This window comes from Octopus sinensis, linkage group LG10, assembly GCF_006345805.1.
Source record: "Octopus sinensis linkage group LG10, ASM634580v1, whole genome shotgun sequence".
Lineage (NCBI taxonomy): Eukaryota > Metazoa > Mollusca > Cephalopoda > Octopoda > Octopodidae > Octopus > Octopus sinensis.
Genome location: NC_043006.1, coordinates 78,420,635 through 78,435,252, shown reverse-complemented (window position 1 = coordinate 78,435,252; position 14,618 = coordinate 78,420,635). Strand labels below are relative to the sequence as shown.

General features: G+C 36.3%; 1 protein-coding gene across 6 annotated transcripts in view; it reads left to right on the top strand.

Moving 5' to 3' along the window:
- LOC115216682 (low-density lipoprotein receptor-related protein 6) overlaps positions 1-14,618 on the top strand; it is a 111,947-nt gene that overhangs the window by 35,717 nt on the left and 61,612 nt on the right. For all 6 annotated transcript variants that reach the window (XM_029786190.2, XM_029786191.2, XM_036506834.1 and 3 more), the window contains exons 3-6: positions 3,140-3,392; positions 8,802-8,952; positions 10,775-10,891; positions 13,957-14,232. In XM_029786190.2, coding sequence (XP_029642050.1) covers positions 3,140-3,392; positions 8,802-8,952; positions 10,775-10,891; positions 13,957-14,232 — 797 coding nt within the window. The remainder of the gene's footprint in view (positions 1-3,139; positions 3,393-8,801; positions 8,953-10,774; positions 10,892-13,956; positions 14,233-14,618) is intronic.

Sequence of the window (14,618 nt, the reverse complement as noted above, 5' to 3'; positions counted from 1 at the left end):
CTATGTCTTAATATCAATGACAACTTAATGTTTTGTTCAATTAAAACTGGTGACAATATTAGGCTTTGTTTAATATATACATACATACATATATTACTTACATACATACATTCATATATATATATATATATATATATATATATATATATATGCGTGTATGTGTGCATACGTATATATACATACATGTGTATGTTCGTATGTATGCATGTATGTATACGTATACGTATGTGTAAATTTATATACATACGCATACACATATGCATATATATATATATGTATATATATATATATATATATATATATATATATATATATATATATATATATATATATATATTATATATATATATATATATATATCGGGGGAGAATTCACAAAAAAAGCAAAAGAGGAAGACAGGTGGTGTAGACAACAAACAGATGTATTAGTATAACGCTCGGGAAGTGAAGAAGTCTTTAACGTTTCGAGCCTTGCGTATACATGTTTATATATATACATATATACATGCACGCGCACACAAACACACATGCATACCCACACACATACACGCATGCATACACACATGCATATATATATATACATATATGGGACTTGAAAACAATTTCAGTTATGTAAATATTAGAGAAATTGTTGATATCAATAAATTAGTCATTGAGCTGCGCCCATACTGGAACAGTGCTTGTAAGGATTTCCATCTATCAAATCGATCCACAATACTTTTTTTTACAAACTTTGGAACTTATTCAAAGAAACTCTTGTATTCCGAAATCATTACGGTGACAGAAACAAAGTAACATCTGTTAGTCAAGCTGTGAGACACGAACACAAGTGCACATATACACACATTCACACACACATGGACACACACACACACACACACACGCACACACACATACATCACAGACCAAGACACTTATTCAAAGTGTCACCTGGTTGAACCGAACCCCAAACCATGCGACTCCGAGGTGAAATTCATAGCTACAGCACCAGTCTGACTCTATATTCCTAGAAATATATGCGTTCTTGAAGCCCTAAGTTTTCAATTTTTTTATATTGTTTAACACATGCTTTAATATGCAACCATTACCTGTTTTTTACTATCTACGGTCGCATTTTTTACAGAGACGTGTTCGTATACGAAACGTCGTAACTTTCTGTGATAGCTCTGAATTCTATACAAAAATCTATAGTTTATCACTTAAAAACTTAGCGTAATATATCACATAATAGGATACTGAAGAGTGAAGGTAAGTTGTATTTCAAATTCTCTGATAAATTTTGATTTCTAGTTAGGAATATGTCCCATTGGAGCAGCACGAACATAACCGATATTTTAACAATCAGAACTCACCCACTAAAAGCTCCATTCCTTTTTTTTTATATTTTACTTATATCAACCATTTGACTGTGGCCATGCTGGAGCACCATCTTAAAGATTTTTTTAGTCGAAGAAATCGACCCCAGGACTTATTCTTTGTAAGTCCAGTACTGTTTTTGCCGAACTGCTAATTTACGTGGACGTAAACACATCAACATCGGTCCTCAAGTGATAGTGGGAGGACAAAGACAGACACAAACACACACACATAAATATATATACACATGTATATGCCTGTCATCTCTTATGTCCCTGCCGTAAGGATTCGCTTCCACTCACGCCAGCTTAATTTACTTCGTCCTTAGTCGAAAGACACCTGTTGTTAATGTACTGTTATTTGCATTTGTATTTGTGTACCATTTCTCCGTTTTTCTCCGTCTTTGTTTTCGTATACATTCGCTGCTTTCTTCCAAGGAATGTAGTGTTCTTAAATTTTCCTTGGGGTTGGCCAGAATGGAGCAATCTCGAGTATAACCAGCCGAAATTGCAAGGAAAATTTGGAACTCGACTGATGAAAGAAAATTCAGGATGACCCGTCTTTGTTTTTTCTTGTTCCCTTTTTGTATTCTTTTACTCACACACACACACACACACACCACACACACACACACACACACACACACACACACACACACACACACACACATCACACACACACACACACACACACACACATATATATATATATATATATATATAAATTAATATAGGATGACCTAGCATATATAAAATGTCAATAGACAACATATTTTCTGTATAAAATTAGTGTACATTTAAACACAAAAGAGGCGACCCTTAACAGACAGCCTTACATGCTAGAAGGAGTAGTCAAAATAGCCAAAACCACATTTTAAGGCAATTTCGAAGGGAATGAAAAATTTAAAAAAAATTACCTTGTTTTTTACAGCCATACCTAGATTTCGAATCTAAATAGCCAATAAAATTATTTGCTAGGCGAAGTTCTTATCAGTGGCTACGCCGAAAAGCTAACATATAACTTAGAGACAGAATAACACGTGTCTCATCATTATATATTAAAATCTTTCAAATTCACCGCGCAAGCGCGGTTTCAATCGGCAGCACAGGATAAATGTCGAATTAACTTCCGAAATTTCTAAAATCATATTCATAATTTCATACAGGATAGCAAAATTTTAGAAATTTCACTACCAGTGGCCTAGCATGTATAAAAATAGACAACATATTTTCCATTTAAAATTAACGTACATTTAAACACAAAAGAGGCGACCCTTAACAGGCAGCTTTACATGCTAGAAGGAGCAGGTAGGCCACTGGTAGTGAAATTTCTAAAATTTTACTATCCTATATAAATTTATGAATATAATTTTAGTAGTGGTTAAGAGCGCGGACTACTAACCCAAAGATTCCGAGTTCGATTCTAGGCAATGACAATAATAATAATAATAATAATAATAATAATAATAATAATAATAACAACAACAACAACAACAACAACAACAAAAAATACCTTAGGAATGAGAACCCGGGTTCAAAATTTACCCAAGACACCTGATGAATGCTGGAGGGTATATAAGCCGAAACGTTGTGTTAACAAAGAAGATGAGGACAAATATCCGTCAAATATAAATAATGTAAATAAGGTACATAGTTCCTCATCTCTTAAATATAGAACTGAACAATGTATTTGTTTTAAATATCAATTGTTTATTTTGCATAATTTATTTGCTATTTGTTGATTGGCAATATTGGTTAATACTTTTGTTCTTGTTTAAACTAAAGGTACTTATTCTGGTGTGACTGGGGTGCAAATCCTAAAATCGAAGTGTCAGATCTGATTGGCAACAACCGGCGTACTATTGTCAATTATAACATGCGAAGGCCACGTGGATTAGTCATTGATGCTAAAGAAAGCAAGATCTACTGGGTTGACGATGGCCAAGATACAATTGAATGTATTCAATTCAACGGACGTGCGAGACGAATCATTGTAAAAGATCCCCAAGCGGATTTCTATGGAATAGCTTTGTACAAGGTAAGTCTTATGCCATGGTTTCCTCTTTATTGTAACAGAATAACCGAAGACAGCGAGCTGGCAGAAACGTTAGCACGACGGGCGAAATGCTTAGTGGTATTTCGTCTGCCGATACGTTCTGAGTTCAAATTCCGCCGAGGTCGACTTTGCCTTTCATCCTTTCGGGGTCGATTAAATAAGTACCAGTTACGCACTGGGGTCGATATAATCGACTTCATCCGTTTTTCTGTCTTGTTTGTTCCTTCTGTTTAGTCCCTTGTGGGTAGTAAAGAAATAGGTAACAGAACAAGGAAATTATTTCGCTTTTAAGAGATTATATGTATGAAATGAATACGAAACAAAACTTAATCAACAATTGCTTGTATAATTACAAGGTTTGTGGAGAGAGAGAGAGAGAGAGAGAGGGGAGGGAGATGAGATTGTGGTATGTTGATACTTTTTGATTCCGTTTTTATGAGTATTAACGGAATATTTGTACGGAATATTAGGTTCAGCTTGATATCAAAGTTTTATAAATATCTCGGCTCACGGTATAGCTAATCGTATTCTATTCTACGGTGTTCACCAAGATATACATTAAAATATATATTTACTGTAAGTTGCCCTCATGAACCTTTGTACTCCTATTCAAGTATCGGCAACACTAAACTCCCTCGTGAGTCGCTATTTAATCTGAAATCTATAGTAATATCTGGAATCTACAGTACGAGTCTCGTTTCTCGGTGCAGACTCTGTTGATGTCAGACACTGAATTAAAATTCTATACTTCTAATTTCTTCGTGAAAGTCATCGATAGAAGTCAACAAGCGAACTCACCAAAGCTTTTATTGTCGTCGCATCAAAGATGCAAGATATAGCAAGCAAACACCCTCTGGTTACAACGAAAATACATGATATAACTGTTTATGCCTGTCTGACGGCGCTGCATCTTAATTTTAAGAGAACATTCAGTACCAAACCTTTCAGATAAAGGAAAAACTGATTATTATATATGTGATATATCTGTAACTCACACAACTTCCTGATTTAACGTCAAGAACAACTTTGACGACAGAACCGATCAGGATATCGTTAAAATATCGACATTCTTCAGAGTCTGTTTCCTCTGAAGTTGAAAATATTGCATGGGAAGAAAATGACGATGATGGATCGCAGGATTATATCACTCAAATTGGTACGAATCAACCGAACTTAGCAGAAAATAAAAGAAAATAAGGTAAGAAGTCGAGTATGAATAAGTTTGAAAGTAAATAGCTTCAAATCTATTCTTGGTTTACTTACGACATTAACAAATATCATGTTTCGTTATTTGCTTTGAAAAGACATTAAGCAACATCGGTCGTCAAGCGATGTGTGTGTGTGTGTGGGGGGGGACAAACAGAGACACACAAATATATACACAAACATATACACAAACATATATATATATATATATATATGTATTATGTGAAATAGAAAGATGAATAATCTTGTAGCAGATTAATCAAAAGTTTAACCGATACCTTGGTAGCAAAATTGTGCCTTTCGAAACACGTGTAGAATGAAATAAAACGATTTCTGTTCAATCTTCGTTCAGCTCCATTTCTTCAATTCACCAATATATATATATATATATATATATATATATATATATATATATATATATATATATACATATATACGACGGGCTTCTCTCGGTTTCTGTTTACCAAATCCACTCACAAGGCTTTGATCGGCCCGAGGTTATAGTAGAAGACACTTGCTCAAGGTGCCTCGCGTTGGGACTGAACCCGGAACCATGTGGTTGGTAAGCAAGCTACTTACCACATAGCCACTCCTTGTGTTCATATAGTTTTAGTAACAAGTATGAAAACGTATTCTCTGCCTGCCATTTATGTTTATTGTTATGGAAACTCCCTAAATTTGGTTAAGATACAATAACAAATATCGAACTACTCCACAACACCTTCGGGCCTATTCAGAGCGGTTAATCTGCCCCAAACGACGTGCGTTCTTTAAGAGCATCAAGGTCGATGAACAACACAAAGGCTGTGGTAAAATAATTATCTCAAACAGCAGAGAAATATTTTGATTTATAAATTTGAACACACCAAACCATATATGTGCAGCAGTGCATCATTGAATGCCACGTGCAATTTCAAATATGCTATTCGATTGGCTATGCTCAAAATAATACAACCAATCACAAACAAGCTCAACAAATATCTCTAGGTGAATACTGTGTATGTTATAAAACAACTAGATAATCAGTTACAGCAACCACAGAAATTTACACTGACTTCTGAAATAAAGGATACTTTGAAAGTGTTCGGAGATGCGCTGACAAAGGTGAAATTACCGAAGAAATCATCGAAGGAACACGAGTTTCATTCAATGATGGAAGAGATTAATATGGTTTATTTAGATTGTGGTAAATATAATTTTAATTATACTGAATAATGTGTTCAACAGTCTGAAGTCTCTGAAGATTTTCTGTCTGAGATATTGTAGGTAGGGTCCCAGATACGCTGCAATAGTGTTCTGGTCTTGAAATGCAATAGGTGGAAGATCGATTATTTTCAATTATATAAAAATCACTGAACAGATTCATAGCATAATGGGAATGTTAGGGGAAGGCTTCATCTTTATCATACGAGGTCTGATCAATAAGTATCAAGACTGTTGCCATAGTAATGAAGCTGAAGCATGCAGAGTAAAGCCGCTTGGCAAAGATTGCTTTGAACACACTGCTGTGCATGTGCACGAAGTTTTGAGGTCCTAGCTCAATTCTCCTGTTTACAGCAGTGCTTGAAGGTAGGTGTGTAGCGTGTGATCGTCGCATTGACTACGACAGAGAAAGTTGTTATGGCGATAGCTACTCAGAGACCTACGCAAAGTTGCAGAAAGTGTATGGAGAGGAGTGTATGAGCCGCACACAAGTATATGAGTAGTTCAGACGTTTACCAAGATGGCCGAAAAAATGTCGATATTGACGAAAATTATGGGAGACCCGGGACCAGCAGAACTGAGAAAAACATCGCAGATATGCAGGCAGTTGAGAGAGGAAATCGTCGAATCACCATCTGTGAGTTATCAGAGGATGTGCAGATTAGTTACGGTTCAGTTCAGTCCATTCCATTATCACTGAAGATTTGAGTATGAGATGCGTGACTGCCGAGTTTGTGCCAAAACAGCTTTCGGCTGACCAAAAAGACACTCGGGCTGCAGTTGTACAAGATGTCCTTGATTGTGTCGACAACGATGAAAATTTTTTGAAAACTTTGCATAGGCCTCTGAGCAGGTATCGCTAAGCTTTTGGCTAAATTTGATGCAGGTTCTCAGCTCAACCTCCTCTGTCACTGTCAATGCGACGATCACACGCTTCACACATTCCTTTCAAGCACTACTGAAAACAGTGGAAGCGAGCTAGAACGTTAAAACTTAGTGCACACGTACAACAGAGTACAAGGTCAATCCGTGCCAAGCTCCGTCACTTTGCGTGCCTTAGTGTCGTTACAATGATAACAGTCCGGATACTTATTGATCATGCCACGTATATTTTCGCTTGTCATTATCGTTGGATAAAAAAGGAATCATAACGTACCTAATATGATGAACTCGGTAATTTTCACGAATAAAGACTGTATCCATATGGAGAAGAGGTAAACATTATTGAACAATACTTATATCAAACAGGCAGTAACACAGAATTCTGAAATAGGCATTCGAGTCCCAATCAATATTGCACCTCGCTGATTGTTGATACTTATATGTAAATCAGCAGCAGAATTTCTATCGCTTCATAGTATGGGGGGAACAATGTTGTTACAAAGTAAATGCAGTGTGCTTTTGTCGAATATAAATAAATTTCTTTATAGAGTGAGCAGAAATGAGGAATGTGTAGGTAGAAAGAAATAGTAAATCGAGAGGTTTTTAGGCTGAAAGTAGGGCGTTGCTTTCTAAGTTGGAAGATTTCCTTAACACTAGAATGCAGGACTTTATAGATGGCGATATAAACAGGGAGTATAAAACTTGACAGTGGACTTGACATTGTCGCATTGACTGTGACAGTGGAAATGATGTGCTACGACCTTCGGGTTTCCTAGACAACGAAAAAATGCTTCAGCAACGATCGCCCAAAACATGTAGAAGCTAGTAGTAGCATGAGCCCTTGATTTTTTGTGTAGAAATCTTTAAAATATTCATCATGTATCAATAATAAAGTAATTCCTCAATAGGCAATAGTATCTCTTTTACTCTTTTACTCTTTTACTTGTTTCACTCATTTGACTGCGGCCATGCTGGAGCACCGCCTTTAGTCGAGCAACTCGACCCCGGGACTTATTCTTTGTAAGCCCAGTACTTATTCTATCGGTCTCTTTTGCCGAACCGCTAAGTGACGGGGACGTAAACACACCAGCATCGGTTTTCAAGCAATGATAGGGAGACAAACATAGACACACAAACACATACACACACACACATATATATAAACATATATACGACGGGCTTCTTTCAGTTTCCATCTACCAAATCCACTCACAAGGCATTGGTCGGCCCGGGGCTATAGTAGAAGACACTTGCCCAAGGTGCCACGCAGTGGGACCGAACCCGGAACCATGTGGTTGGTTAGCAAGCTACTTACCACACAGCCACTTCTGCGCCTATAAAACGGTTATCATAAATATTTGACCTTCTTGACAGAGCTGCATAAAATCTGATCAAGGTTTTAAGTTCTAACTTACACTTCTTCGAATAAGCATTGTTTTATTCATAGCTACCCATTTACATTGTGAGGAATGATAAGCTTTGACATGAATTAATTCTTAAAATAATATAGTGTTTGTTAAGATATCTTGATTGGCACATTGAGCACGTTAACACACTTCTTAACTCACTGGAAACAGTTTAACTTGTCGGCTTTGTTGTTTATATTTTAAAGGTTAATAAGTATATGTCGCCATGGAATTTACTTCGTTCCATTATCTTTGCTTTGGCCATGGTAAGACGCGAGTAAAAAATGTCAAATGAGCATCGTTCAATAATTTATCACATGTAGACGTAAGGTTGATATGTTGTAAAAAAAAAAAATAAACATTGGGTTATTTCAGCTAAATAATAAGATTCTATAATTTAGAGAAATGGGGATTGTGAAGATGTATTGTTCATAATTTCCTTCTGAAATTGGAATCCTTAGTAAAACAGAAAAAATGGCTACAACTAAGATTCGGTATTTAAACTCGGCCAAAATTTATATTTTTTCTTGAAGATGTTATCGATTTTCAAACACCAACGACTAAAATTCCCGATTTAGGAAACCAAACTTGATATTATGAATGGATTTACACTTGAATGAACTATATTAAATATTGTTTTTCAGAAACCGATTTTATAATAGACAAATCTAATGAATTATGGGTTGATTTTCAGAATATATTATTTGTAACAGAACAGAGCCTTTCCGAAGGTCATTTAAATGTATACAGCAAGCTAAATGGCAAACTTATTATCAGCTACACACTGAGTCATATACCTTATGGGATTATTATGTACGATGAAACGACGCAGCCTGGCAATTCTGGTGAGTAATCTGTCAATTTTTGGTGTTAATTTTAATCACTGAGATATCATATATGAAAATATATTTGTATAACGATCGTGAAGAGATTTTTGAAAGTCCGCGAAAAATGTGTTTACAACTGATCCTGTCATCTAGCTGCAGATAATATTATATGATTATTAAGCAGATAATTAACGCGCCAATTAACAAGTATTTTAACCATGCTAAATAATGTGTTCAGATAACATAGGTCTGTATATTAATTCATACAAGTTTGAGAAATTCTAGTTGTGTTCAATATAGAATGCAATAGCATTTTGGTCTTGAATTCTATTGAGGAGTAGATCGATTATTTTCAGGTATACTAGATTACTGAAAAGATTCATAACGTAATATGAATGTTGGAAAAAAGGCTCCAACTTCATCATATATATCCGCTTGTCATTATTGTTAGATTGAAAAGCAATCGTAACATTTCTAATATGACAAACGAACCCGGTAATTTTCTGTAATTAAGACTATATTCATGTGGAGAAGAGGTAAACACTGTTGAACAATGTTTATGTCAACCAAGTGAAAGCACGAGATTCTGAAAGAGGACAACAGAGTCCCAATTATCTAAAATTGAAAATGAGCAATATGTTAAAGGGTAGAATAATTGGATCGTTGACAGACGACACAGTCACAACTCCGACGTGGTATTTAAGAATCTGCATATTTTGACGAAGTTGGACAATTTGGAATTGTTTTCTTTGATGATGACTCCATTAATTCTGAATATAGATTTGTCAATATGAAATAGATGAAAACATTGTAAATCTCAATAAAACATAGAAATTGATATTTTTGTTTATAACATTAATGGTACCACAGCATTGATTAAGAGAATAAAATTGCCGGGTAACTTTATAAGAACATAGCATCTCATTCCATTGTACTTAAAAAACTAAGAATTATTATGATGTAGAAAAGCGTGGCCTAGTTGACAGGAGGAGTGTCTCATGCACAAAAGTCATGGGTTCAAATCCAAGAGCGGTCAACGCGTTTGTTACTTGATGAAGGCAATTCTGTTTACCTTGCTTCAGCCTGTTCACTTCTAATGTTAGGTTGCTAGTTCATACTCTTATCTGGCTCTCTTCAGCTGCCACATCCTTGATGCTTTGCTGATTCGAAAGGGAGCCTATTTTGACTCGCAAGTGAATAGGCTCCTGAAGGATTAATGAAAGCATGCTACATACTCGCAAGTGACAGCTTGCTGTACAATACTCAGTATATTGTTAAACTACTTGGAAAATATGTTTGAAAACAGCAATGAAGATTTATCTAAAATTCCTTAATACTTCTAGCATGGTATCGACGACATGTTCTTGTAATCGCTCTTATATGTATTTTACAAGTGGGGGTCACCATTTGCCAACATTCACACGTTTAGTGCAAGAAAACACTTTTGATATTACTATAACTATCCTATTAGAGGTCGTGGATTGGGGAAATCTTTAGAGTGTCGAACAAAATGCCTTGCGGTATTTGTACTGGGTCTTTACATTCTGTGTTTCAAAACTCACCGAGGTCAGCTTTGCCTTTTACTCTTTCAGGTTCAATAAAATAAAATAATGAAGTACTGTGAACGTCATAATCGTCTGTTTCCTTCCTTCTAAACTTCCGGCTTTCGTCCATTTTAGAAAGATTTCTTATATATATGTCCCTTATAACCTCAGCAGAAAACCAATTTTTAAAATTTATATAACCCTTCTACACTGTTTTTATCAGTGTTATCGTCTTTAATTCATTCATTGCATTGTTTCAGTTAATACGTTTAAACAAATGTATGTTATTTCTGTAGAAATATGTGATGCTCTCGAATGTGAACATTTTTGTGTCCACAATCCAATCATGGGTCCTGCCTGCCACTGTAGTGAAGGATACAAGTTAAATATCACGGACCATCGGACATGTAAAGGTGAGAACATCACCCTATCTGACTCATTTGCATGTTTATAACATAAAGTATTCGGAATAAATGAAAAATATTTAAACTCTTTTATATACATTTTGAAACTTTGCTCTCATTCTTTTTAACACCGCCCTTAAACATCTGCCTGGAAGTTTGATTAAAGGTTTTCTAGTCGATACCATCTCGCTTGTTCTTTTTGAGACATAAACTATCTACCTGCACTATTCGTTGCATTCGTTGTGATTTGAGATTGACTGTTATTTACAGCATGTCTAGAGATGATGTAAAAGGGTCCTTTGTTACTCTTTTACTCTTTTACTTGTTTCAGTCATTTGACTGTGTCCATGTTGGAGCACCGCCTTTAGTCGAGCAAATCGACCCCAGCAGCATTTATTCTTTATAAGCCTAGTACTTATTCTATCTGTCTCTTTTGCCGAACCGCAAAGTTACGGGTACGTAAACACACCAGCATCGGTTGTCAAGTGATAGGGATTCACACACAGATACACAAACATGTACATACACCTACATATATATATATATACATACATATATACGACGGGCTTTTTCAGTTAAGGCTAGGGTCGGCCTGAGGGTATAGTAGAAGACACTTGCCCAAGGTGCCACGCAGTGGGACTGAACCCGGAACCAGGTAGTTGGTAAGCAAGCTACTTACCACACAGCAACTTACTAATTGCATGTGTTGTGACTTCCGATTTTATTCATTTAAACGTCTACTTTTATTTCATTCATTTTTTTTTGTCCTAAGTTTATTCCTCTACATTCATGCAAATTGATTCGACTGAGAAGCCACTGCAGGCAATGCATCACTGCATCTTGCATAGGGGGTAGATCAACATTAGCTTCTTTCCGGAGATCTTGTTTCCTACCATGTGATAGAATGATTAGTGTTATTTCTTTCGGCTTTCTGCGCAGTGTACTAAAATCCTGCTGATGTCAACTTAGCCATTTCATACTCTGGAGAACGATAAAGTAAATACAGCAAGCATCTTGACTGACAGGGAGATGTTGTGACCTGGCTAACGCCGGTGAGCTTATTTTGTTATCGCGAAGGCGCATGGGTTAGTGGTTAGGGTATTCGGCTCTCGATCGCGAGGTCGTGAATTCGATTCCCAGCGGTGCCTTGTGTCCTTGAGCAAGACACTTTATTTCATGTTGCTCCAGTCCAGTCAACTGGCAAAAATGAGTTGTACCTGTATTTCAAAGGGCCAGCTTTGTCACATTCTGTGTCACACTGAATCTTTCCGAGAACTATACATGTTTGCAGAGTGCTCAGCCGCTTGTTCGTTAATTTCACGAGCAGGCTATTCCCTTGGTGAATCAACTGGGACCCTCATCGGGGTGCCATTCATAAAGTTATCTGATTCGTTAATTGTAGTATCTTGATAGCATCAATGAAAAGATAGAATTAAAATAGGCCCTTGCACTAAAGTGTGGTAAACATTAGAATGGAAAGGAGGTGGCAAAACAGACACCCCTGCTCTCCCCGCTGGTGGATTATCGACTTGTATTTAAAGCGTACATGAAATTAAAACGAAAGAAAAATATGAACAGTACATAAAGAAACATGATTTATGAATTCATAACCTTGCTGAATATAGTCTACAGTAATAATATTGCAGAAACGAATTTTAACACCAGTTTCTATAACGTGAGCAACCGAGCATGAAGTGAAGTGGAAACAGAATGCAGATGAAAACCTTCGGAAACTGTCGATAATTCAAACATATATAAGGGAAAAAACTCCGAAGAGACAAGGGAGACTACTTTATCCTTTTTATTTTTCCACCTTTTTTTCTTTCCCCTCATAATAATTGGTTTTAACATGGGATGGTTTAGCAGAAACTTTAGAACAAAATGAATTGTGCTAGAATTTCCCCGTTCTTTATGTTTTTAGTTCAAATCCACCTGACGACAGCATTGTATATTTCGTATTTTCAGATATACAGTTAACCAGTTGTTTGCACTTTGGAAATCTCATAAACCAACAATATAAAATTAACATAAAAGTAGGCGCAGGAGTGGCTGTGTGGTAAGTAGCTTGCTAACCAACCACACGGTTGCGGGTTCAGTCCCACTGCGTGGCATCTTGGGCAAGTGTCTTCTGCTATAGCCCCGGGCCGACCAATGCCTTGTGAGTGGATTTGGTAGACGGAAACTGAAAGAAGCCTGTTCTATATATGTATATATATGTATATGTGTGTGTGTTTGTGTGTCTGTGTTTGTCCCCCTAGCATTGCTTGACAACCGATGCTGGTGTGTTTAGGTCCCCGTCACTTAGCGGTTCGGCAAAAAAGAGACCGATAGAATAAGTACTAAAAGGTGGTGCTCCAGCATGGCCGCAGTCAAATGACTGAAACAAGTAAAAAAAAAAAATAATAAATAAAAGAAAACAATGAAACTATTATTATTATTGTTATTATTATTATTTTTATTATTATTATTATTATTATTATCATCATCATTATTATTATCAAGGCGGCGAGCTGGTGGAATCGTTAGCATGCTGGCGAAATGCTTAGTGGTATTTCGCCCGTCGCTACGTTCTGGGTTCAAATTCCTCCGAGGTCAATTTTGCCTTTCATCCTTTCGGGGTCGATGAAATAAGTACCAGTGAAACACTGGGGTCAATGTAATCAATTTGTCCCCTCAAAGAAAGGATTATTATTATTATTATTATTATTATTATTATTATTTTTAGGTGGCGAGCTGGCACAATCGTTAGCACGCCGGGCGAAATGCTTAGCGGCATTTCGTCTTTCTTTACGTTCTGAGTTCAAATTCCGCCGTGGTCGACTTTGCCTTTCATCCTTTCGGGTGTCGATAAGTTAAGTACCAGTTGCATACTGGGATCGATCTAATTGACTGCCCCCACTCCCCCAAAATTTCGGACCTTGTGCCTACACTAGAAAAGATTATTATTATTATTATTATTATTATTATTATTATTATTATTATTATTATTATTATTATTATTATTATTATCATCATTATCATTATTATCATTATTATTATTATTATTATTATCATTATTATTATCATCATTGCAGTTGATTCTCAATTCCCCCAGCCTTACCATGTGTATTCCATGGAGGAAGGAATATGTTCATTCCCACCGAACCTGGCTGATATCGATCTGGAAAACATGACGTTAAGTAAACAATGCTTTCTTTTGGACAACAAGGGATACCTGGCACTGGGGATGCATGCTCGCCGAGACACCTTATATTTCTCAACCAACAATACAGACAAATGGATCAATAGAGTCCGTATGGAGTATGGTGCTTCGTTTGAAGATCTAATCGGTGGTGTGGGCATTGTTAGAGGTAAATATGTTACGCTTTTATTTATTTGGTGAAATAGCTTTAATCCTGCAGTTACAGTCCAAGTTGTGGTCAAAGTTTTGCTGCTCTCCACCACTCAGTCATAAACTTTTCTTCATTTCTTAGGTACCTACAAACATAATCATGGTATATGATAGTAACATGTTGTGGATCTTTTCGGTTTGAACGGCAGTTTTTTTTAGCGGTGTCATATGAAATTGTCACCCATAATTATGACCCTAGTATCGATCTATTGCATTTCAATCTGTTTTAGGGTTAGTTAGGGTTAGGGGTGGCGGGGAAGGGTATCTTTTTTTCTTCACAAATGTAAATAAACCCAATCTGTTTCTTAAACGAGGGACATATTCATACGGCACAGAATGTTTTTT